General features: G+C 36.1%; 1 protein-coding gene across 5 annotated transcripts in view; it reads left to right on the top strand.

Moving 5' to 3' along the window:
* TBL1XR1 (TBL1X/Y related 1) overlaps positions 1-27,807 on the top strand; it is a 157,452-nt gene that overhangs the window by 92,484 nt on the left and 37,161 nt on the right. For 2 of the 5 annotated variants that reach the window (XM_019752254.2, XM_019752216.2), the window contains one exon: positions 21,580-21,682. The exons of 1 other annotated variant lie outside the window; for it this stretch is intronic. In XM_019752254.2, the coding sequence (XP_019607813.1) occupies positions 21,625-21,682 (58 nt within the window). In that variant the 5' untranslated portion in view covers positions 21,580-21,624. Of the gene's footprint in view, positions 1-1,096; positions 1,192-21,579; positions 21,683-27,807 lie in introns of those variants that run through there. 2 more of the 5 variants (XM_019752244.2, XR_012494831.1) reach the window with 2 other exon arrangements.

Here is a 27,807-nt window from a genome sequence, read left to right as displayed (position 1 = left end):
TTATAATTCCTTAGGTAATTTGCATAAAAGAAGCTACATTAAGTTTTTTTTCATTGAATGTTTTCTTGTATCTTTATATCCTTTAAAGATAGAGATTGCATCCTTTAGAAGAGTAGATTTTTGATTGAGGGATATGTTTATTGTTTCTTATGTCCCTGCAGCTTTAAATCTGCCAGGTAAGAACCATAGCATCACCATAAGCGAAAAATAAATATAAATTAGAATGTCAGCTGACCTATGAACTTAAAACTTATAATTCAGCTTATTAGACCTTGGAGGATTAGCTGGGACAAGGCAGTTAATTGTATTTAGGAAATTAGAGTTAGAAAACCACCATTTTTTGAGTCAGCATAGCCTTTCTATTATTTGTTACTGATAGAAGCTTGATTTCTTTCAACATAGAAAATGAAACACAAAGACACTCTTTTTTTATGTTTCTGTGTGTGTGGGGAAAAAAATCATTTACTTCAATTAGCCTGTTGTCAGAAGGAGAAGCCACGTTCTGTTTTGAAAGCTAACCAGATAAAAGTTATTGCATAGGGAAAATACATTCATTAACAAAGAAGGATATCACAAGCATAATTATTGTTTTAATTGCATATTAAAATTAAATGATTGTTTAATTTACACTAATCATTTCTCATCCTTTTACTCTTTGTTCAAGTTACTTAACTGAGGACATTTATGAGACACTTTATCACTTGAAGTTATTACTAGCCCAGCGGTGTTCCTGTGCTTATTGTTTAGGTTTACTGGCCAAAGGTGAATAGATTTTTTTCAGGACATAATTTGATCACTTATTACTAATCCCATTTAGATGATATTGCTACTAAGATTGGCATATTTTACAAATCTTACCAGCATTTGCAAGTTATAAAATAATTGCTTTTAGCAGTTCAGACATACGAACATTATTTTCTGTTTCCAACTTGTATTTTCAATGTTAACCATTAAATTTCGCTGTTAACAAAAGCCCTACATTTTATTGCTTCCTAAATTCATCCGTAGACTCCCTCAATGTTCAAGCTAGAGGAGCCCTTTCAGGTTATCTAATTCAGCACCCTCATTTTACAGATGAGGAAACTGAGGCCTTGGACTAGAACAGAGGTCTCCTGACTCAGTCCAGGACTCTTTCTGTTACACCATGCTGCCTGATGTTTGTTTATGGAACTCGGCAACAGCACATACAGGGTGAGCTTTTTTTTTAAATGAACACACAAAGTGATTTGCTCCTCATCAACTACTGTTCATCATTCCTGTCTAACTTTTTATTTTCCTTTTTTACCCTTAACTATTTTAATCCGTAACATAGTCCAACTACTGATGATTTTTTATTTTTGCTGCTACTTCTTGGCGTTTGACCATTATTTTTAAGAAATAAACTCTTAGAAGTTTTCTTATCAGTAACTGTTATAGCCTTACCAGGAATTATAGCAATAGTAGATTAAACTTTATAGCAGGAATGATTTGAAGAGTCTTAAATTTAGATTTCAAAATGAATTACAAGTAAGTGCAGGAGTGTGGATACGAGATCTAAGAGCAGATACACTAGTATGAGAGCAATTTTTGTGTGAAATAAAATGCCAAGAAATACTAGCCAGCAGTGTGACATAATTGCAATAAAAATGGTTTATCTTGCGAGCTCATGGATGGAAAAACATTTGTGTTTTAGATCATAGAGTTATTTTCTGTATTGATGCTCAAATTGTCCCATTTTTGGCTAGTGAGAGTCTCTTTAAGTTATAGTTGCTATGTTCTTTAGACAAGACCTTAGTAGTTTTAGATAACTTTCTTGCTTTCTCGTTTAACAAGATGTTATAGACATACGTAGTTTTCAAGTTCTTGTAGTAAGCTTATGATTTCTAGATTTCTGTAGGACCGAAGTGTCATTTCATCCCCCCTCCATTGTTTTGAATTTTTATAAACATTGTTGATAATTATTTTTGCTTTTGTAAAAGAGTAAGAAAAAACAAAAATTTTCAGCTTAATGAAAATTAACATGCTTCTCTTGTATATTTACTTTAAAAGAAATCTGTTGTTTTACATCACTAAAATAACCATGATGTCAACCTCTAGAATTTTTGACTGTTAGGGTAGACTAAAGTACTAATTCAGCGATGAATGCTGGAAAAATTTGTTGGATGGGAAAAGGTTACCACCATCACAGTCACACAGATACTTTACGTCATATGTAAGTTTTTGGAATTCTTTGACTATTTAATTATTTATCAGCCATTTTAAAGGGCCCCCACCCACCTGCCATTTAACTAGTTGTGTTTCAGGTGAACTAAATCAGAGGTCTAAAAATATTAATGCATAAACAGTTTTTCTGAAAAGATATCTGTGGGGAGAAGGATTGTAAATGTTTTATTTTGATCAAGGCATAGCTATATGTACATTGTGCTTGGATTATATTTCTTGTGATTGAACATGAGAGCTGTTATTTTATGATTTATGAAGGTTTTAAAAATATATTTGATTAGCTACTATGTGTTAGGTACTAGACTGTAAAGAGGAGACTGCCTTTTAAACGCTTATAATTTCATAATAGTTGAAAACACAAATTGGCATAATAAAAGGTGATATAATAACTGTTTTAACATGTAGATTACAAACTGGTTTTCCATGTATTTCTACCTGCCTGTGAGGTTTGTAGATTAGATTTTATTTCTGTTTTACAGAACAAGAAATGGGGGCTCAGGGAAGTAAAAATGAGTTGATTTAGTGTCTTAATGTCAAAAGCAATAACGTTTGAAAGAAAACATCAACATTCTGATTTCGAGTCTAATAATCTTTTTACTACTTCCCAGTTTTGAAAAGAGTAAAATAGCTGTGCTTTGGGATACAGGAGGAAAGTACCAACTACCTTTAATGTTGGTATTTGAATAAGCTTCATAGATGACAGTTGAAGAACAGAAGAATTTCAATACTTGTAGTTAGAACAGAGAACTAAAAAGCAGGAATGTGGTAATTTGCATGATGTTAGAATGATATAAATATACAGATGTTCCCCAATTTATGATTGTTCAACTTTAAGTTTTTTGACTTTGCAGTGGTGTGAAAGCAATATGCATTCAGTAGAAACTGTGCTTTGAAATTTGAATTTTGATCTTTTCCCATATATATGTGGCATGATAACTTATGATCCTGGACAGTGGCAGCTAGATGATTTTGCCCAACTGTAGGGTAATGAAAGTGTTCTGGACACGTGCTAGGCTAAGATATGATGTTCACGAGGTTAGGTGTATTAAAATGCATTTTATTTTTTTCCCCCTCCTTCTTCTGCCTCCTGCCTCGCAGTTCAAGCCCTTGTTTCTCAATCTAGTTGTGTAGGACACAGCTCCCTGGCCCATGCTGGTATTATGAGCCTTGCGCTCCCCCCAGCTGAGGCAGTCGGTCGTCAGTCGTCAGCTCACGGCAGTTCTCGCCGGCTGCTGGCCACTCATGCTGGCCACTGGCCGCTCATGGCAGCACACGGCAGCCCGCTGCAACCCACGGCAACCCACAGCAGCTCACAGCAGCCCAGCTCCAGGGAGAGCCGTTGTTCACAGTCTTAGCTGTAGAGGGCACAGCTCACTGGCCCATGTGGAAATTGAACCTGAGACCTCGGCGTTAGGAGCACAGTGCTCCAACCACCTAAGCCACTGGGCCTGCCCTAAAATGCATTTTCAACGTACGGTATTTTCAACTTAATGATGGGTTGATCAGGACATAACCCTGTCGTAAGTCAAGGAGCATCTGTATTCTTCTCAAGGGTAGAGTACATTCAAGGAAAGTGCTGTGTGGCTAGATAGATACTTTGAGACCATAGACTGGAGCACTTAAACCTAGCTAAATGGTTCAGAATGAATGTGGAAGCTAATAGGTAGCAATAAATACATGTGACGTAATCAGAATTATGTTTTATGTCCAGGAGGAGTCTAGGAGATTTTGAGGCAATTGTACTAGTGCAGGTGATAGGAACTGTAGAAAAGGCATGGCCGAAAGTGCTATTATATAGGTCATAGAAAATAGAATCTAAAAGATTGCAGGTAAAAGCTGAGACAGGAAGTTAAATCCAACACGATACTAAAGTTTAAAGGGTGGTGAATGGTAGAATCCTTGATAGTTTTTGGCAAGAGGAGAATTCAGGGGCCTAAAATAAACATTGCCCCCAGATAATGCTGAGTTATGAGATTCTGAAAGGATTTGCGCATCAGCCAGAATGCTTGGAGTGGAAACGTCAGATGATGTGTTACAGAGTGGCACATAATGGGAGAGATGGTAGTTTTCTTCTATTTCTTCCCAGTGGATGAGATCCTTAGCGGGAGAGTAGAGTGAAGATCAGAAGGCTATAAAGAAGTCAACTGTACTTAGGGCAGGAAGAAAAATCAGTGAGAGATAGGGGAGAGGACACAGTCAGGAAGTCAAGTATTGGAAGTTTAAAGACTGTTCTTATTTCTAGTCTTCCCAAATGCTGGAAATGGCAAGGGGTGGGAGTCAAGGAGTATGGAGACCCTTTGAATTTGGGGGTGATTAGTAACAAAGTTATTTAGAGTCCATAAGGTGAAAAGCAAAACTAACAATAACAAAAATATTTTTCTTTACACACGTATACATATGAGGTGGGATCAAAAAGTACAGTGAATGTTTAAATTTAAAAAAATGTATTACAGTAAAAGACACATTGCCATTAATCCCCCTCAGAATACTCCCTCTCACTTTGAATACACTTATCCCATCATTCTTGCCACTTTCTAAAGCAGTTCTGGAAGTCCTCTTTCGTGAGTGTCTTTAGTTGTGCTGTCATGGCTGCCCTGGTGTCCTGAATCATTTTGACTTTGGGGAAGAGCCAGAAGTCATATGGTACCAGATCCGGTGAATAAGGTGGATGAGGACATAACGTAATGTTTTTATTTGACAGAAATTGCCGTACCAGAAGCGATGTGTGACAACAGTGTTGTAATGATGGAGGATGATTTATGGCACACTTCAAAACACACCTTCTCTCAACCATAGTTCACACACTGTTACTAAGGTTTGTCATGCCACTTCCTGTATGGAAGATCCCTGCCTTTCCGTCGGATGGCACTCGGCAGCAGCATTCACTGTATTTTGTGATCACAACAGAAATGCTCCGTGTCATACATCACTCCTGGTATACAGCAATTTCTGTCAAATAAAAACATTACGGTGTTTCCTCATTCACCTTATTCACTGGATCTGGCACCTTGCAACTTCTGGTTCTTCCTCAAAGTCAAAATGACCATGAAAGGAAAATGTTTTGAATCAGGGCAGCCATGACAGTGCAACTGAAGACACTCATGAAAGAGGACTTCCAGAATTACTTCAGAAAGTGGCAAGAACAATAGGATAAGTGTGTTCAAAGCGAGGGGGATTAAAGGCAATGTGTCTTTTACTGTAATTTTTTTTTTCTAATTTAAACATTCACTGTATTTTTTTATCACACTTATTCTTAAATATGTGAATGTGGTTATATGTATAAATGTGGTTATACTTTTTGTGGTGTATACTTCTTGTTTACTTCTTTTGAATAAGTTTTTCCTCCTCCCACTAGTTTATTGTTTTTAATGACTATATAATCCATGAATATTATCAATGTATCACAGTCTTATTTTAGGACTCCGCCCTTTAATGGACATTACTTTTTTTTTTTTTTAATTGCGGAATATTGCAGAACAGTGTGTTTCTCCAGGGCCCATCAGCTCCAAATCAGTGTCCTTCAATCTAGTTGTGGAGGGCGCAGCTCACCTCCAAGTCTAGTTGCGGTTTTCAATCTTTAGTTGCAGGGGGCGCAGACCACCATCCCATGCGGGAATTGAACTGGCAACCTTGTTGTTCAGAGCTCGCACTCTAACCAACTAAGTCATCCTGCCGCCCCCTTTTTTTCTTTTTTAGTCACTGAAAAACAGTGTTCCTAAAATAAATGTCCTTAGGAAATTGTGCTTTTATTTCTCTAGGTTGTACAGTATATGAATTGGTTGAACTGCATGACATTGTTAAACTGTTTGACCATTTTAACTTGAAAAGAAAAAGGCAAATTCTATGGCCCACTAATATTTTTACTACAGGTTTTCTTCACATTTCCACTTGCTGTGTGTGTGAATAATCTTTCCCCACATTTCTGCCAGAAATAGACATTCAAGTCTTTTATATTTTTACCAATTTTAATTAGTGTAATTTTACTTTTTACTTTGATATATATTTCCTTAATAATTAGTAAATTTTGCTGTCTTACATAGTTTTGAGTTTCTACCCTTCGTTAAAAAGATTTTTTCTGCTCTGGCATTTTCTTAAGATGTGAAATAGGTGTGTATATATACACATACACATTTATTTATAGAAATATTTAAGTATTAAATCCATCTGGAATTTATTTTTGTTTATAGAAAACCTTTATTTCCTTTCAGATGGGTAGTCACTTGTGACAGCACAAGTCTTCACAACAATCCAACCTTTTCCTTTGCTTAGATCTTTGTATCTTTCAGTGGAATATTATGTTTAGTTGCATAAATGCTGTGCCTTTTTTGGTAAATTTTTTTGTAAATATTGAATAGTTTTTTGCTTTTGTAAATGGAATATTTATTTTCTCATCTGTATTTGTAGGAACATATTACTGGCATAAAGATAACACTGTTGATTTTATAGCCACTGTATTAAATTCCTTTATAAAGAGCTAGTAATTTTGCTTATGAAGTGATAGTTTATGTAGACGACCCAGTAGATTCTATGGTAATTTTTTTCTCTTTTATATCTTTTTCCCTACTTTTTCTATAGAGCACAAAATAATATGAATAAAATAAAGATTTTTGAAGTCAACAAAAAGTCAAGGAAGTTCTAATAACTTTTACTAAAGAAGGAAAGTCACCTTAGAATGAGGGGCTTTTTGTGAGATGGGGTCCTTGAGGGAAATTAAAGTTTTTGAAAATCTATGATGGAAAATTTTATAAGGAAGTTAAAAACAATAAAATGATAGCCAAATTGCCCAGAGGGGCAAAATGATATTAGGTGCCATCATTGTTTGAGGTTTACATATGTTATAGTGCGTAAGTGGGAATTGGCAAGACTACTTGAGCTGAGTGTGTCAAGATCATAGCATTTGTTGTTGAAATGTCTGATTAGTAGAGTCACATGAAAATGGAGGGAGAACAGATAATGGTCCAAGGGGTTGATACTGGACTGGAGGATGCTGAGAAGTATGAGTAACTGGTGATCATGCAAACCTGTTCAGTTAGGAACGAGTAGCTCAAAGATTTAAGGAGTTTGCAGTAAAAAATAGGTGTGTGTGTGTGTACTTTGTTTTGTTTTGCAGTTACAGGATTTAAAGACAGAAGTTTTGAAATATTTGACACGATACAAGCTGTGGTATGCACGACCTGAGGAACTTGTTAAAATATGTGCTTGGGCTGTGCCTCTGACTTGCTGAAACTTAAGGCTTTTCAGGGTCGTCGCGAAGTTTATGACATTATTTTTTGGAAAAGGTGCCACAGGTGATTTTGCTATACCTTACTAAGCAAGAACCACTGGTGGGCTAGAAACTGGAGTGTGGGCCTTTTTCTTTCTTTGTATTCATTGTTTGGCCAAAAATAAATGGAGATCCAAGTTAGGGAAATTGTGGAGGTAATGGAGAATTGGAATGGATGAGAAAGAACTTTGAGTTTTAGTAATCATTGAAGATTTTTGGTGTTTTTAAACACTACTGACTAGTAACAAGAGCCTCTCCCCCACCCCCCAACAAATAGTGATTGAGTGCCTTTTATGAATCAGGCTGTATTCCAGGCATAAATACAGTAGTGAATGATAACGATCAAGCATCTGCTCTCCCAAGGCTTGCATTTTTTTGATGAATGTGAATAACTTGTCCTTCCTAGAGTATTTGTTGAGTCACCACAGTGTTTGAAAGATCTCACCTATACCACGCATTGTCGATCCAGTATTGTTTTTTTAGAGTAATGGTCTATGTAAATAAAAATTTAATTTTTAAATGAATGCTTTCTTTTGTTGCTATTATCTCAAACTGCTTTTTTGTTGTTGTAACTTGTGCCCTCAAAGCTGCTTTTACCATTAATATGAGGGACAAAAAAGAGAGGTGAACCCATTCCCACTACATAATGGAAAAGAAGGAACGTTATTTTAGTTATAGCAGTCTTGAGTTTCAGCATAATGTGCTTCTTAAATTCAGAACAGATGATAGGGAAATAATTCCAGACTCCTATCTACTGGCCGTGAACAGATTTAAAGCCTTTCATACATTACATAATCCAATGACATCTGGTCAGGTAACCAGAGCAGAGTAGAGGGGTGGATCCTCCTCTGTATCATCTTCTTGCTCTTCCTCTGCCAACCCAAATCTCTGTATAAATTTTGAAAATAATAGCGGATGCTTTATACTCATCTCCGTTTCGCACAGTCGCTGTTCCATGGGTTATGTTTTGCATAACGTTCATACCTAGCCAGTGCTATAGCCATCCTTCATAGTTTCTTTAACTAATTTTTTAAAGAAGAAAGTGATTGTATATTTAAATATAAAAGCTTTGAGATTTTAATTAACCTGGGCAAACTAGAACAAGAGGGAAAAAAAAAATCTCTTGTTCCCTTCAGCTTTATAGCCTATGATTCTTAATGTATTTATGTATCAGAGGTTGTATCAGTTAACAGTTTATTTCCTATCAGCAGACCCGAAGAAAATAGTACTTTTCCTTCTGATTTGTATTATACTTATAATTTATATTTTGGGCTTTCAGATAAAGACGGGACCTATAAAATGCCAAGGCACCTTGAAGTAGTGTGAAAATAGGAACAACTTTAGTCTTAAAAATTTGTATAACTCAGTTGAAATACTGTTTCTAATTTAATATATATTCATTTTCATTCTAGCATTGTATATAACTTTTTTATTATGACCATAACTCTTATTATCACATTACATATTTTTGAGGTTGAGTGTTTTGAGATCCATGGCCCAAGCACAATTTCATATTTTTTGAAAAAATATTTTTTTTCTTTTATTTGAACAGAGAATTATGTAAGAAAGTTGTGCAGGAAAGGGCTTTTTTAATTTTTTTTTTTAAGTTACATAATTGAGATAAAGACAAAGATTAAATATCTGGTGACCAGATGGTAGTCAAAGGGTTTCTCTATCATAATAAGAAAGCTTTACTACTAATTCCTTAATGTTAATATTTTTGGAGTAAATCAGACTGATTCTGAAGTTGATATCTATGGGTGTAGACAGTATCTTCTTTTCTCTAAATGCCTTTCTTCTCCAAGAGATAAGGTTGAGAGAATAGGAAAAGCACTCTCTCTGTGTGTCTCACTGTTCCACCTTAGGTTTTTTTGTCTTTAAAACTATTTCTTGAGCACCTGGTGTGCATTTGCATTATGCTGCAGGAAGAGGACTATTGCAGTACCTGTACTTGAGAAATAGTAAATTGATCAGTGTGATAGTAAACGGTATGTTTCTGATGAAAACCCTTGGAATGTATCTAGATGAACCCATAGGGAGTCATCGCTCTGGATCTGTTTACTTTCCAGAGAAAACAGTCAGCCCAGGATTTCATATTCAAATCAGGATTTTATCTTTAAACAAAGTAAGGAATAGAAGACTAGGATACATGTTGACTATGAAATAAGAGTCATTGTATGGTCTCTATACTTAACTATGCTCATCCTTATGTATAGCTTTTCCTACCTTTCTCGTTACTTTAGAGGTAAGGTTAGGCTTTATGTGTTACCTTGGTCCAGAACAGATACGTGCAAGCCTTATGAGAAACTGGAGGAGATAAAGGGAATTAACAATTTTCCTTTTGTCTCCCAAGTGACATTTTCAGATAGTTGGTTTTAATCAGAATCCAAATAAGGTCTACACACTACTTTTGGTTACTAAATTGAAGCCTCTTCCACTTGCTGGTAGAAGAAATGCATTCATTTGTCCTGTTGAATATCTAACCTTCTGGATTTGGCTAATTGCGTCATTGTTGTATTGCTGTCACATTACACTGTCCTGAAATTTCTGTAAAGTGGTAATTAGAGGCTTGATTCAATTCACTCTTACTTCTTTGATCATGAAGTCTTATTTTTTCTTCCTTTTGCATCACACCGCGAGGCACAAGCCGTCTGGTCGACTTACTTTCCATGATGTTGATATTGATTGGTGCTAAGTATTGGAGTGCTTCTTTAAGGGGGCTAGTCTGGGGAAAGGGATAAGAGGAGATTCTAGCCAGAGCTGTGTTTACTCAGCAGTTCTGCTGGCCTAGGGTTCTCTACCTGACAGAAGGGTGAGAATGACTTACATACAAGGATTTCAAAAAGAAAGAAAGCCCTATCATCGTAAGTTTGAATTCTTTTCTAGTATAGTCGCAGCAGTTATTGACATGGTTAGGAGTAACAAAGTGTGGACCAGTAGTTACTTGGCATTATTAACCACAGGTGTGCCTGTATTCCCTGGATATCCTCCACTCCCTCCATCTTCTATGTTCTTTCTTTTGTGTCCTCAAAGTGTAAAGGGGCAGGTATGGAATTTGTACCAGGTATAACCTGGAAATCTGACTATAAAGAATTTCAAATTTGTTGCTCAGCCACCTCCCTTTATTTCTCATGTAGCTACCAGATTGAGTATCTGATTGAATTGATCCTGTAGTGCCAAAGTCCTGGGTTATTTGTTTCCGTGTGTGTGTGTGTGTGTGTGTGTGTGTGTGTGTGTGTGTAGTGAAGAAGGCTGCCATTATTTAGTTTTGAATATATTATGTTTGGAAAATAAAGGCAGCAAGACAGGGACCAGCTTCATGTTTCACTTGGGGGGACAGGGATTGCAAACCTTACCACTTAACACAAGAGATGAGGCCAGGCAGACCTGCAGGGCAGTGTGGGTCTGCAGCCTGAGAGAAGGAAATGTGTGGTGGTGGTAGCTTCTGTACCGCGGCCTCCACACCTCTTCTACAGCTTTTAATAGTAGAATTTGGTAAGAAATGGGATGCAGTCAGGAATTTACCTGTGAAACCTATTCTTTACAATATCATTCTTTATATTAGTGGAGTTCTATATTAGGACAATATGTTGGGCCTAGAACAGTGCCAGGCATATGTTAGCACTTGGTAAACGTTTATTGAATGAATGACAAATTAAATTTCAGTAAAATTGTTGAATCAAGTGGGTGTATCTAGAAAGAAACCCATTTACAGAGGTGTAGCCTCAGAAAATTTACAATTTTCACTCCTTCATGTTTCAGTTATCAGATTCAATATGTTTTACCAAAACTAGAACTTTTACATGAGGATCTTTATGGCTTTTAAGTACCTTTTTTGTTCATTAGCTATAAATTTATTGAATACCTAGTGCATATTCCAACATGAACATTAACAGAAGTCAAACTAAAGATTTAGGTCATGTTACAATCTGAACACATTGTGGCTTAAAGGCCTGTTTCCTCAGGGAAAGTCTTGATCTTTGCCCAAAAAATTAGCACCAATATTGCCAAGAAGAAATCAATTTTTATACTAGCAGGTCTCAAACATTTTGGTCTTAATACCTCATTACATTCTTTAATTTATTAATGACTCCAAAGAACATTTGTTGATGTGGGTTGTATCTAGCTTTGCTGCACCAGGAATTAAAACTGAAATTTTCTATTACTAACATATTTTATCATCACAATAAACCCATCTGTGACACATTTTATAAAAACTAACTACATTCCAAGATAGAAAGTTTTCATGAGAAGAGTTGCATTGTTTTATAATTTTGTACATCTCTATTAAATCTCTGGCTTGATAGAAGACAGCTGGGTTCTCACATCTGCTTCTGCATTCACATGTTGTGTTGTTGTAGTTGAAATACATGAAAAAAATCTGACCTTATAAAGATATATAGTTGTAAAATTTTCAAATCAGAATAAAAAGTTACTTAAATAAATTTGGATATTCTTTGATACTACACCAAATTTCAACAAGTAGATAATTTCTTAAGAGTTAGTTATAATACAAGATCTGAATGTATCAGTGAACTTTTTGTATTCTGTTACATTAAAATCCACTGGTCTCTCTTGAACTTTGAATGGATGTTTCCTCATGCATAATTTTGTACTGGTTATTTATTGGGAAAATATTTGTTCACGGAGTTGCTCGGATCTTCCATATGTTCATCATACAGTATAGGAAACCTGAGTCATTACCGTCACCACTGATCTCATCAGAGAAGAGTATTGGGAAGCTCTCAAGCTCATGGTGGCTGATAAATTTTCCAAATCCTATTTTTTTTTCTTAAAAGCTTCAGTTTTATCTTTGTCAATAAGTATTGTTAGTTTTCTTTAAAGTGTCAGTTTAACTTACATTATTTTCAAGAAAACATCTACTACCAAATTCTCAATCTGAAAAATCATACTTTGTCCATTATTCTTTGAAGTAAAAGTGGCATTCCATGAAAAAAGTAGGTAGTTCAGCTTGCAGTTCAAACAATTGCACGGTGCTTTTCTTTGAGACAACCATCATTTTAGTATGCAACAGAAGTGCTTTTATGTGTACTTAATTTTTTATTATATATGACATTAAGATGTGTTTTTGAGGATGAAGATTTTAATAAAATTAAGCTTTTTTGCTACCTCATCAAGAAAATTCTTCAGTGAAACATTTTTGTGGTTTTTTTTTTTTTTTTGAGTGTACAGTAGTGAAGAATACAATAACTACTGGTACAGCAGGGTATTCCTGCTTTTATTTGCACTAAGATGCAAGCAGTTTTACCTTCTGTTGCTTTATAACAGGGGTGTCAAAACTGCGGCCCGCAGGCCAACTGCGGTCCGCAATCCATTGTTAATTGGCCCACAGCAAATTACAAAAATATTTTTAGTTCACTTAAATAAACCAGGTGAGGCAGTACGTACTTCACCTCGAGTGAGTGGCCCAACTGTTTGTGTATTTTACCGTATATGGCCCTTGGTGAAAAACGTTGCAAAAAGTTTGGACACCCCTGCTTTATAACATCAGTGTAGATGTCAATTCAATGAAGAACGGCAAATAATTTCTTGGTAATAGTATAAAAATAATTTTGGCTTCAAGGACCCCTTAAAAAGTCTTGGGAACCCCAGGGGTCTACAGACCTCACTTTGAGACCTAATTTCTATACTAAATAAAAAGCTGGTCAAACTATGTCTCAGGCTTGACAAAAATAACAATTCTGGTTTTTTGTTTTGAGTGCTTTGAACATTGTTAGTGTAGTAAGTTTATTGTGAAATGGAAAGAAGTTATCTCTTAGTAATATCCTACTAAAAGTCCATCTACAGTTAGAGAGGCTGTAACCTGACTGGATAGAGGATGTGGAGAGGGCCACGGCGTGGTTATGAGTGCTGCACTTGGTTTGTTCCTACCTGGGTTTTCTGTTTGTGTTTTAAACAGAAAATCTGATAGGACAGTGCCGTTCTCTTCTGGGAAACTGACCTATGAGAATTTCATGGTGGATTTCTCATTTTTTTAGTAAAACTTGAAAGCCTCTATTATCAATATCTACTCCATTTTCTTTGGCCTTTATCCTCCAGATTTACGTGTGTGTGTGTCTGTGTGTGTATCAGTCTGTCATCTGAGTAGTAAACTTGGTTTAAGTCATCTCACTTGATTTGATCAGCATTTATTGCCCATTGGGATGAATGTTGATCTCTTCTTTACACTTTCCCCCCCATGCTTTGACACCTGATCTGTATTAATCATGCATTTCTGCCACCAGAACAATCTTCTGCACATTTTTACCTCTGCTTTTCTAAAGAATTGCCATATGACCCAGCAATCCCTCTTCTGGGTATCTACCCAAAAAATCTGAAAACATTTAGAGATAAAGACACGTGTGCTCCAATGTTCATTGCAGCTTTGTTTACGGTGGCCAAGACATGGAAGCAACCAAAATGTCCTTCGATAGATGAATGGATAAAGAAGTTGTGGTATATATACACAATGGAATACTATTCGGCAGTAAGAAAAGATGATATAGGAACATTTGTGACAACATGGATGGATCTTGAGAGAGTAATGCTGAGCGAAACAAGTCAGACAGAAAAAGCAGAGAACCATGTGATTTCACTGATATGTGGTATATAAACCAAAAACAACAAAAGAACAAGACAAACAAATGAGAAACAGAAACTCATAGACACAGACAATAGTTTAGTGGTTGCCAGAGGGTAAGGGGGGCGGGGGGTGGGGGGTGGGAGATGAGGGTAAGGGGGATCGAATATATGGTGATGGAAGGAGAACTGACTCTGGGTGGTGAACACACAATGGGATTTATAGATGATGTATTACAGAATTGTACACCTGAAATCTATGTAATTTTACTAACAATTGTCACCCCAATAAATTTAATTAAAAAAAAAAAGAATTTACTGAGTATACCAATCCATGGACACTTGTTTTGATCCACTAGGGCTCAGTAGTCTTAATTTTGTCTGCTTAGTTTTTTTCTTTTTTCTTTTCTCTTGAGGAACTAAGGAATACCTATTCCTTACTCAATAAACTTTCATAAAGATGATTATAGGTAATATTTATGTATAACTCTATGACTGTTACACCCAGTGTGTTTTTATTTTGCCTGTAATACCTTTTTTAAGCATATTTCCATCCATTCAAATGATTGTCTTTTTGAAGTTCTAGCTGTGAGCTGTCATAAACAGGTGATGGGTTGGATTTGACACTGGCTATAGTTGGCAGACCCCTAGTCTACATCACAGTTGAAACAAATGATTGCCATCAGAAGTCTGTTACTAATAAATAATTGATTTGGTATCCCATTTGCCTGTGCCTTTATATAAGTTTATAAAGGCTAGTTGGTCCTAATAAGCATCATAAGTAATAAGTGCTTAAATGTTTCTTAATGAGGTAGGCTCATTTGTGTTCCCTTTCCCTAATTCCTGGAGATATCCATCTGTGCTCTGACAGTTTAAAGTCTTCCAATGTGCTTTTGTAAGTAAGCCTAATTAAAAATCACTATGTCATCTAGTACCCTGTGTTGGCCTGCAAGATTTATATGTAACACGCTGTACACGAGTATTTGTGCTGACTTGAATCATTGACGTTTAGAAGTGAAAGGGACTGACTATCTGCTTCAGTTTCCTCACAGATAAGGGAAAGGAGGCCTGGAAGATTCATATGATTTGTCTAAAATCATATAGGCTACCTAAGATCTTATTTCTCTGTCATGCTATCTTTAATTTACATCTGAGAGCTCTGGATTACAATGAGAAAGGGAAGGAAAATTAATTTAGAGGTTTATCCCTTCTAAGTTACAATCATACTTTAAATTCGTGAGATTTACACTTTGGATCTTTGGTGACCATTACTCTGATGACAAACAAAGCAACAACAGCCAAAAGAAAAAATTCTCACAGCACAAAAATTGCCCATAACTATTTAAAAAAGAAAAAAAGGAAGAATAAATTAGCTTAAAATGTACACATTGCCAGGCACACTCAGGAAAATTATCCAAAAGTTGCTCAATGTGCCAAAATTGGAAGGTAAAAATCAATGCCAGTGCCTGCTGATGTCCCTTCACAAACTATCTTTTCCACCTTTTTTTTTTTTTAAGCTACACTTGTTTCTTTTGTGTGTGTGTGTGTGTGTGCGTGGCGGGAGGGGGAGGAATGCTATAGACTTTTCACTGGCACATAGTATTCAAATTATTAAAGATAACCCTCGTAAAAAAACATAAGACAAATGAGATACAGAGCTAATGATTCTAAAAGGATATCTTCTCCTTTTTAATAGAGTAAAAATTGACTCGTGAGATTGGGAATTTAAAAATATAGTTTAAACTCAGCATTTATCCCAATGTTAAGAGTGGTAGAACTTTTGTTTGTTGTAAGGAAATACACGACTTTGCTCTATTTGGACTTAATATTATAGGCAGCCATACATGTTTGACAAATAAACCATAGTTATAGTTTAGGGCAAATACACAAAAATGTATGTACACTGTTGTTTGCCATTAATGCTTTAAGAAATCAGCCAAATAGTTTGATTTTGCTGTATTGTTTTTTGTTTTTAGTTTGATTAGTATTGTATTAAGAAAAGGTGACATACGTGTTTCATTTAGAGTTTAGTGTTTCTTGAGATTATCTGATTGTTTCTAAATCCTACTATTGCATTTTACAGTTTATAAAAGTAATTTGGTAAATATGATTTCATTTAGTCACTAAAATTTTGTAAAACCCTTTAAGACTTACCATTGCAAAAGTTGAGAATGTACTTTATGCACATTTTAAGCTACATTGCCAAAGACTTCAAAGCAAAGTCTTAAAAAAGCCTGCCTTCATTGTACCATATTTTATACACACAAAAATTTCATTACCTAACATTGGTAGAATTTTAATTATTTTAATGAGATGGGAAATGAAGGGTAATGCATTTTTGGTGCTGTCCTGAGAGTGTTTCAAGAGGCTGGGGTGTGAGAAGGGAGCAGTGGGGCGCACTCAAATGTTAATGTATCCTGTTAAACTCTTCGTCTTGGATAATTATAGGACAGGGCGGCTTCCTAAAGATAGATAGACAGCGGCAACTTTCGAAGGCATATCCTAGCAATTATGAACTTAGTATCAATGATTTTAAAGGTCTTCAATGAATGATCAGAGAGGTTTTTAAGAATCTGGGTGTATATCAGTTTCCCAGGGCTGTCACCACAAAGTACCACAGACTGGGGGACTTGAAAAAATAGAAATTTATTTACTCACAGTTCTGGGAGCTGGAAGTCTAAGATCAAGGTGCCAGCAGGTTTGGTTTCTTTTGAGGCCTCTCTCCTTGACTGGCAGGTGGTCGCCTCTCCCTGTGTTGTCACGTGGCCTTTCCTCTGTGCACATGCAGCCCTGGTGTCTCTTCCTCCACTTACAAAGACCCCAGTCATACTGGGTTACATTCAAATTATTAAAGGTCCACCCACCCTCCTGGCCTCATTTGAACTTAATCACCTCCTTAAAGGTCCCATCTCCAAATAAAGTCACATTCTGAGGTTAGGACGTGAATATGGGAATTCTGGAGGGATGCAGTGCAGCCCTTAAGGTGGTAGTAACTGCCATGACCTCACTAAATGGGCAGATTGATTTAATCTCTCTCTGTTTTATTACCCTCCTCATAAACGCACTTTTTTTGTTGTGATAGTTTGGTATTTTCTCAGTGTCTTGGTTTTAACGAGACAATTTGACAGAGCTTTTTATAACTCAGTGGGTAGCATGGCAGCAGCTGAACTGTTACTTTGCTTCACAGCAGATTGAGAATTCACACCCAACAAACAAAATAATTTTGATACATGATTCTGTGTGAGGTTACAAGCTGTTATTTAGCAGGGTATTGTAGTGATCTTTTTGTAATTGCAGAGACTGGCTGACCATTTAGGACTGCTATTCACATCACAGGCCTGTAAGCAGTGCACGGGGCCTTGGCAACGTGTGTCATGGCTTGGTGTTAGCAACGTCTTAGCATCCTCTAGTGCTAAGAATTTTGATTCTTTATAGTCATTACATTATTTTACGTTATATATTCCTTACTGTTTTTTGTGGGGGTTTTTTCCTGCACTGAGGAAAGTCAATTTAGTATTTCAATAACATTTCTGAATACCCAGATCTGTATGTAGAAATGCTGTTCTCATATGTGTCAGTGTTCTTACTTTAAAATGACGAATATAATACTGAAGAGGAAATAATGTGTATTAGGCTTAGCCCCATACATAGCACATAGCAATTACTTAATAAATAGGATATTCTTTCGCTTCATTTTTCTTAACGTGCAAATCAGTGGGAAGCGGTGTGCATACAGATAGTAGCAAAGATAACTTGATGCATTTCAGACATTGTGCATTAAAAGGAAGACTAGCTCCTCTAACACTGTCTGTTACAGAAACCTGTAAACCACCTGCATTTCACATCCTTTGCTTACTTGTACACTGAGACTAGGGATGTGTGCTTTCATGATTTTCTATATATTTTCTTATCTAAGTTTGAATTAACTTGTTGTCTTACTCGCCAACAACCTGTAAAGTCACAAGGTTTAGCCCTGGTTACTTTATTTAGCCATGTCACCAGCATCCACCAGAGTGCCTGGCCCATTGGAAGTGCTCAGAGTATTAGCTGAGTAAATAAAATAAATTCGTCAAAAACTAGTGCTTCAGTGCATCTCCCCGCCCCCCCCACCCCCCGTAGACTTTGTTAATTGTAGTGTTCCCTTTTCACTTGCTACTACCCCACTCCACAAATGCATCTAATCAGCATTTGTTTGGATTGGTTTGTTACCCCAAAGTGATATAAATACAGTGGTTGCCCATTATCCACATTTTCACTTTTTGTGGTTTCAGTTACCATGGTCAACCATGATCTGAAAATATTAAATGGAGAATTCCAGACATACACAACTCATAGGTTTTAAATTGCGCGCCATCCAGAGTAGCGTGATGTAATCTCGCTCCTTCCTGCCGTGAATCATCTCTTTGTCCAGCGTCTCCACACTGTATGTGCTGCGCACCCATTAGTCACTTAGTAGCCTTCTCAGTTATCAGATCCATTGTTGCAGTATAGCAGTGCTTGTGTTCAAGTAACGCTTATTTTACTTACTAATGGCCCCAAAGAACAAGCGTAATGATGCTGGCACTTCAGATAGGCCAAAGAGAGACTATAAAGTACTTCCTTTAAATGATAAAGTAAAAGTTCTCGACTTAATGAGCAAAGAAAAACAATTGTATGCTGAAGTGGTTAAGGTCTGTCATAAGAATGTATCTTCTATCCATGAAATGGTGAAGAAGGAAAAATAAATTTGTGCTAGTTTTGCTGTCACACCTCAAAATGCAAAAGTTATGGTCACAAGCGCGTGGTAAGTGCTTAGTTAAGATGGAAAAGCCACTAAATTTGTGCATGGGAGCCATGAACAGAAACCGGGTTCTGATTGACAGCAGTGTGTTGTGCCACAAAGCCTTGAATCTGTGACGACTGCAGCAAAGGACCCACTGAAATAAGTGACCACATTCACATAACTTTTATTACAGTATATTGTTGTAATTGTTCTATTATGAGTTATTGCTTTTAATTGCTTACTGTGCCTAATTTATAAATTAAACTATCATAGGTATGTATGTATAGGAAAAAAGTACAGTATGTACAGGGTTTGCCGTGATTTCAGGCACTTGAGGATCGTGGAACGTGTCCCTGTGGGTAAGCAGGGGCTACTCTACATAGAACATTCAGCTGATTAATTACACTCTTTCAGTTAAATTTTTTTTGGGGGTGTGGGCGTGCCTTTTTCTTCATATGAAGATAGTTGTTACTCTTCCTCAATGGTTTCTCATCTCAGTAAATGGAAGTACCACCCATCCAGATGTCCTAAAAGAAACCTTTTATTCTTCCCTTTTCCTCATCTCTGTATCCAATCAAATACCCTTGAGTCTACTTCCTAAATATCTTTGGAATTCCAGTACTTCTCTCCAGCTCCAGTAGTGCAGTCCAAGTTTTTTAGTCTTCTAGATTTCTGCAACATCCTCCTAATAACATTGCTTGCTTTTTCCAGCCCAATTTCTTTTCAGTCTGTTCTTCACATAGCCAGGGTGATCTTTTAAAAATGTAAATCAGGTCATTTTCTCTACCCTGCTTTAAACCTTTCAGTGTATTAATTTTCCTTAAGTGATTCTTCAAGGCACCTCAGAATATGGTTTTGTCTGTGTGTTTCAAGCTTCACTTCATGTTTTGTTACTCTTCCCTCACTAGCCCTTCCACTGACTATTACAGTTCGCTGGATCGCTTCTGTTCCCTGCGCCTTCCTCCCCCAAACTTTCATGTTCTCACTCTGCTCTTGTTCATGCTTCAGGTCTAAACACCAGTACTACTTCCTCTAAGATGTATTCCTAGACTGCGATATTTGATTAGACTTTGCTTTGTGTACGTCCATTGGAAAATTATTACCTCCTTGTTTGTCTTTTCTGACATAAAAGTTTGATGAGTGCTGAGTTACCACTCGCCAGTTTAGGGCAGTAACAGCCCACTCAAGTGCTTGTTAATTTGTGATTTTTAAATGTACTGTTAACTCAACATCATAAAGAGATCCATGATGTGGCAGAAGAATCAGCATAGGCCTATAATGTTCGATACCCCTTTATACTGAATAGATGTTAGTATATCCTTTTTAAACAAAGGACCAAGAAACGATAGTCTCTGGCCAGTACCGGCCCCTTAACCTTTTATAAGGACCACAAGCTAAGAAAGTTTTTGTTTTTATTTTTAAGGGCTGGAAAAAAGTCGAAAGAAAATATTTTATGACACAATGTCATGCAGGGTGTCATGCAAGATCTCTGGTCCCGCCCCCCACATAGGAATGCAGGATATGGTGAGGCCAAAAACGAACACCCACGGAGCCATAGATAGGGGAGTCATACCACTACATTCTCGCTGGCAGCTGGGTTGGAGACACAGGAAGCAGGAGCCACACACTCTGCAACCTGCCCTCTGCTTCTCTCTGCCAACCAACCTCACTTGCTAACTGCAATCCGCTCTTGCTAGCTCAGCCACCATCTTCTTGCTAGCCCCCATTTGCTGCTAGCGTAGCCACGGCAGTTAGATTAGTGGCCAATGGCTCCCTGGTTACAGCTGACGGCCAACTAGCCACAGCTGATGGCCATCCAATCACAGTTGATGGCAATTTACTACCCGAGTGAGCACCTTTCCACGTGAGGGTGAGAGCCTGGAAACTGCACTCCTGGCTCTATTCCCCACACAACAATAACATAATTAAATTTAAATTTCAGTGTCCCTGAATAAAGTTTTATCAGCCACATTCATTTGTTTACATACTGTTTGCTGCGGCTTTTGTGCGACCGCAGAGTTGAGTAGTAGTGACAGACTGTGTAGTTAGCAAAGCCTAACATATTCAGTCTGGTTCTGTACAAAAAAAGGTTGCTGACTACTTTAAATTATTTCTGTGACATAGAATGGATCCGTATAATTAGACATTTAAGTATGTCTCAGTTTCCTTTTTTCTCCCTTTCTGTGAGTTCAAGGTTTAACTATGTCCATTAAGATTAGAGAGTATCATTTGAGTTTTCAGAACTGTATTCCAGTCTCTGCTTTGCACATACCTAGGGCTTCTTGAAACTTGAACATTGCTGATTAGATGTTGAGCAAATAGACTTCAAATCCTAGGAAATTGTGTAGACAAAAACCAGTGTAGATGGCTCACCCCTGCCGCCCCCCACATAATGGTCTAAAATCAGTCTTTTCCTGCATAAATAATATTCTGATTCTTAAAATTTACTATTTTTACAGTTAAGGAGAAAAGGGGAACAACTTTTTATGCTACTTGATATAATCATGAAAATATGCTAAGGCCCTTTTATAAATTTTGAATCATTTTTGCCAGTATGTTATCTTGCAGAAAAATAGACCCAGCCATGTTTCGATTGTGTAATCTATTACTAACTATTGGAAGTAACTTTATTTGTTAGGATTTATTATTTAGCAATATAGAACTTTCATTTTACATCATTTAATAAAATCAAATGGTTTTTACAACATTGTTTACATTTTGTTTAAAAATATTTTATTGAGAAAATACTTAATTAACTTTGTTTTATTTTTAGGGTTATATCCTGTGTTGTGACCTCATGGTTTAAGTGGGAATAAAGATGAGTATAAGCAGTGATGAGGTCAACTTCTTGGTATATAGATACTTGCAAGAGTCAGGTGAGTACTTTCATAAAGTAAATAGGCCTCAAATTATTTTAATATTCTCAAAATAACCTTTTATGCATTTGAAATTTGTATCAGTCCAAACTGTTGAACTTTGTATGTTTCCTTAATGTCTGGACTGCCATTTTAAAGCTATGTGTTACTGCATGGTTTAACTCTCTGACTCTTTCAAATATGTTGGAATCATCTCAGGCAAATATTTGTAACAAATGGTTTGGCTTTCAGTGTTCAAAAAACATCTTTATAACTTGTTCTGAACCCAGATTATTGTACCTGGTTAGTAGGAACATATAAAATCTCAGATACCATCAATTTGATAATGTACATTCACAATCCTTAGCTAAATGTTACTGGTCCTAATTGCAGTTAGCATTTATTTCTAAAGCTAAATTAACCGTATTTTTTCTGAATACTTTCATAAATATTATCCCAATTGATTAAGTGTATCCTTGATCTGAATACTTACTAACGTATATATTTACTAGGGGATGATTAATAAATATAAATGATTGAAAGTCATTTGTAATAAATATTAAATCAGTGATTGTCCAAGTTTTCTAGACAGATTAAGAGATGTTGTCATAAAACAAGGATAACTACAAGGGAAAATGTGGGGTAGATTAACAAAAAAATGTAAAAGAAGAAGAGAAAACGAGTTGGATGGGGCATAGGTGGTGGAAAAGATTGACTGCAGTGGTAAAGGCAGATTGTTAACATGAGGTGGAATTATTTGATGCTCGAAAATACAGTAGAGAGGGTGAATTTCAGAAATTATAGCTTAAATCTATTGGACTGTTTTAGTAGTAAGTTGAGGTGTGGTATAAAAAAAGATAATTTTGGTAGTCGCATGTGAGAGAGGACGGAAAGAATAGAATAGGGCATTGAGCTCTCAATTTTGGTTTTGAAACAACAGTAGCTCTTCTTATAGGGCTTAGCTAGTTGTCCTTTCTTACACGGGAAATGCAAACATGGCCTTAGATCTTAGACTGCTTGCTGAGATGTTCCCCAGCTGTCCTCCAGTTCCGAGCTTTTCCCTTGGGCAGAGAGACGTTTTCAATTCCCAACCAGCATGGAACAGCTCCTGGAACAGCTGAGAAAATGATGTCTAACAAGGGCAGGGAGGGAAAAAGAAAAGAAATGAGAGTAACCAACCAATGCAGAATAACTTGTTATGAAGCTTTGAAATAGTAGAGCTTGATTTGTTTTCTTTTTCAACTGGTAAAACTGGTGTTGAGGTAGATCCAAAGAGGACATCCACACAGTATTTTGAATATGATAAAATGATTAATGAAGTGGAAAAAGTAGTGTGCCCTAGTGATTGTTACATATATCACATGTATATACATGTTTGAATATTGTTATATAGCATAATACTTTTTGTCCAAAATGGAAAGAATGTATTGGGTCAGAATACATTCTGACTTTGAATCTGACCACCATTTAAGCCCGAGCTTTGAGGCCTTGGACACTAAAGCAAAAATATGTTGTGAAGGGTCAGTGAATGGGAAATACATTTTAATGGCTTGTAGATGTATTGCAAAGGCAATTATTGAGGTTGAACCATATGAAACTACTGTTTCTGGAGATGAGAAACAGTTGAATAGCCCAGCAGCTAGCCTGTGGTTCCTCCTGTGTCAGGTGAGGGAGGAGGGCAGCATGAAGTTGGGGATGTTGAACACTCAAATTCAATCTTGTTTCCAAAGAGAAGTCCACAGATGGATGTTTTATGTTGCTACAAGGACATACAGCAAGGAAGGGGGCAGTAAAATAATACTCTGAATTCGTTTCTGAAAGAGTATCCAGTGATTAAATACCAAAAGTCTTCTTAAAGTTGCTTATGTTCTCAAAGAAAACCCTTCGAAGTCCCATGTTTTAAGGTGTTTTATGTTGCAGTAAAAATAAAGCAAGAATTACATTTTAAAAAACTTTCTATGGCAGACTGATATTTATCATATTGAGTTTTTATAATTGCTTAGTGTATTCTTTAGAAAGGTTTATACTTTATAGTGTACTGGTGATGAAGTGATGTTAAGGCACATCTTTAAAAATGGGAACGCCAGTCACTTTATAAAAGTTGTAACTTCCTGTTTACATTGTGATTTATAGGGGAAAATCAGACTCAACCGATGACATTTTGACTTACGGCAGATTTTCTAGGAGGGCAACTTCAATAAATTTAAGAATCGCCTATACCCGAGTTCTAAAGTTTGATCCTCTGACCACCTGCATCAGAATCACTTAGAGAATGGCGAATGGGGCCCAGGAATCTGCTCTTTACAAATGCCCCAGGTGATTCTTAGGCATAATAAAGTTTGAAAGCCACTTGTCTATATTAGTTTTAGGACAGTTAGAACTTGACAAGAAAGTTGACAACAGGTATGTAGTCTGTTCACAATACCTTGAAAGAAAACTCATATCTAGTTAAGGGATAAAGTAGAAAGCATGAAATACTGTACACATTGAGATTTGGAATGTGAGAATATCTCCTAAAGAGGGAGCTGCCACTAAAAGAGGTGTATTTGTATTTGTAGGCAAGATTTTTCAGGAATTTTGATGAGGCATGTTTATATCATAAGGATACTATCAGATGTTCTTTTGAAATTGCTTCCAGGAATAGGAGGTGGGAAAGAGTTTAAGAAATGTATAGTTCTGTCAACTCAGGACAGGTTTTCAGATAGAACTCAGAAGCTAACCCATCTCAGTACTTGCCACTTAATCCAAAAGCTCTTTCTTGGTTCTGATTTTCACTTACACGTAAAAATTGTCCTTTTGCAATTGGTTTTATTTTGAAGTCACCTAGTTCAGAAATTTCTTCTCTGGGTTGTTTTGGGGATTCAGTGTTATTTATCACTATTACTTCCAAGAGATGCTTATTGAGAATTAGTCATTTTATATCCAAGAAATATGATGCAAATTACTTTTAGACCATAAATATTTCTCTTAAAAGATTTAAAGTAATACAGAAGAAATTAGAACCTTAATAATTACTACTTTTAAGATGCTACTTTCCTATAAAAAGAATGCTTTCCCTATAAAGGAGTACTGAATTGAATTAGGAGATAGAAAGTAAATAAATAATCATGATAAAAAGTATTTGTGTAAAGACATTAAAGGGCTGGTTTGCAAAGACTACCACATAAGAAAATAAAAGTTCCTTCTTGCTTGTATCATTATCTGAAAGCTCAGTCAGAAAGTGCAACAAACACCTTAAACTTTTGTTCTGTTTTGATAAATGTGTATTTAAGAAATAATGTTTTTCAGTAAGAACTTCTAATAGTCTCTACAAACAGTATTTAATGTTGACTGGGTCATGGTATCTATCTCCAGAGGGGTTTAAAAGCACTTAAATTGTTTTAATTTTAAATACTTTATGTGGTGATCATCCTATTATGACTGCTATCAGCATTAGAAGACATTATCTGTTAAAGTCCCTCTTTTTCCCCACAAATTACATAACTTCTCACATCTTCAGTTTCCACAACCATAAAATGTGTTGCTTGTTAAAAAGGGATTACACTGTGATATTCAGCCTCAAATGTTTTAAGATGTATGTTTGAAATAAGCCATCCTCCCCTATTTATTAAAACTAATTAAGAGAAAAGTATATTTATTATAGGTTGTTTTTATTAAGTGTTGTAACTTTTTATTTTTCTCAGTTTTGTCTACAGAAAGTTCACCCTAAGCAAATTACTTTGCTCATCACCATTTTGTACTTTTAGGAACTAGAGTTCCATATTCAACAAATATTTCCTAGGGAATAAAATGTTATTTTTTTTCTCTTTTGAGATGACTTAAAAATTGAGTGTAGTTGGCATGTGCAGTACTGTAAGCAACAACTGACTTGATTCATTGTGCTCCCTTTCATTAGTGTTTGCCCAGGGGTATTCATAATTTGATTGCCTGAATATTCATATCTAGCAGTCATACTCAGAATAAGTACTAAGTGGTACCTGCTAAGCTATATGTATATAGTAGAACTTGGTACAGTATTAATTTTAGAAGAGCTACACTGGTTTGGACCTTTTTAATCCCACCCCCCTTTTGTATTTTACTATTGACTCTCTTGTAGTTATTCACAGGCTTAGTTAATTTTTTTCTAGAATTATTCCTGGCAATTATTTGTGAACTCGTAGCACTGTTTTTCTTGTTGTTTTGTGTAGGATGTAATTTTATTTTACTTAAATTGTGTATTTGGTTGGGGTGAGAATTTTTTATTGTAAGTTTCATCTATTGCATGTTTAGGATCTCAATAATTTTTCTACTTATATACTTGAATGTTGGATGCTATGAAAGTTTATTTTGCATCTTATGATTGAAGACTAACTGGAAAATGAAAAAACAGTATGTCTTTATTACTGTTATTTCCTAGATTGTGATTTTGAGTACTATTATTTTTAAAAATCCTCACGTTTTTAGAACTGAAGTTCATCTTGCCATAAGTTTCCATTTATGCGAAGGTAATGATACATGTAGGCTTAAAGCATTTTGTTAATGAAAGAGCATCTTGTCTCTCCTGCAGCCCACCTCTCTCCACTGTTTTCTAATCTTTTCAAAGGGTGTCTCCCTGGATATAGGCCTTACACCACATGTCACACACACACACACACACACACACACACACACACACACAATTTAGAAATATAAATATGACCATAATAGGCACAAACTAACCTGAATGTTTATGTATAACATTAAGGTTCTGACCTATAATAACAAAGCCCATTCATTCCTGTGTTTTTTCCCTTTTTCATTTAATGATTTTGTTTTAACCCCTACAATAGCTAGTAAAATGTCAACAATCAAATGACAGTGTAGTTCTCTTGATGCAGATTAAGGTATCTGGGTTAGATAAACATTTCCTCCTACATATGACCCTGCTGGTGCCATTTATAAACAGACTTTAACAATGGACTGGATAGAGTCAGGTTGAACTGGCTGCCAGTAACGCGCCTCTTGCTACTATGAAGAACTGGAGTGAGGAGAACGCAGGATCTGGTTATGTCCACCTTTAGTCTTTGATTTTTACATGTAGAGTGGTCAGCCACAAAAGTACAAGTAGGTGCACATAGTTTTGCTTTATAATCAAGTAAAATATGCATTAACATTGATTTGACAACATGTAGTTGTTGTACACATGACTAAATAACATTGCACATCAAGCAGCTGTCACAAGTGCTGGTAATTACTATATTTTTATACTTCCTAATCAGTTTTTCTTCTCTTTTTGTCTGATGACTATTTTTTGCTGATAGAAGAAATTCCTATTACACATTCCTACTGACATACTTGTTAAAAGACAGAGGTCTTTGAATCATTGCCAAACAGAGAACTTGTTCAATCTTAATAGTAATCTTTCCATGTTTTTAGGAGTATCTGGCATCGCAAGGGTATAAGGACACATATACATTGCTGATGGGATTCTAAATTTGTACTATTTTGGGGGGAAAGCAATTTTCATAAAAACTTCCTTTAAAATGCTCGTCCTCCTCAACTTTTGAGGGAATCCATGCTAAGGAGGAAAAACAATTACACATGGCAAAAACCTATATATGTAGATACTTGAGGTTAACATTCTTTTAAAATAGTGAACATTGGGAAAGTCCAAATGTCCAGCTATGGGATGAATAATTTACTAGCTGAGTACATTTGTTGGTTAAATAGTATAATAAAATTATTTCAGAAAGTTTAGTTCATATGAAATGTTTTGTAGTTGTATATATTTTTTAAGGGCAAAACTGAGACACATAATTGTATAACTAGTGTATTTTGCTGGAAAAAAACAACATGTAAAGAAAAAAAGGAAATACAAACATATTAACGGTTGCAATTGGGTTTTAGTATTGTAATATTTTTCCTTCTCCACATTTTCCTCTTTAAGTGCTGGGTCTAACTCTTCAACATCCAAGATCCCCCTACTTCTTTTTACCTTTTCTAAAATCTTTTAAGTATTTAAGTGTGGAACTTTTAATCACCAATCTGGGTCTGTGGGACAGAGTAGGAATGGATTTGGGGACAGGGGAGTGTGTCGTGGTGGTGACAGCAGGGATGCAATTTTCTGGGCTTTTCTCATCTGAGGCTTAAATAGGGCCTTGGATAAATCAGATTTTCCTTCCAGTCAT

This window comes from Rhinolophus sinicus, linkage group LG01 (assembly GCF_036562045.2).
Source record: "Rhinolophus sinicus isolate RSC01 linkage group LG01, ASM3656204v1, whole genome shotgun sequence".
Taxonomy (NCBI): Eukaryota; Metazoa; Chordata; class Mammalia; order Chiroptera; family Rhinolophidae; genus Rhinolophus; species Rhinolophus sinicus.
This window is presented reverse-complemented; position numbering and strand designations above follow the sequence as displayed.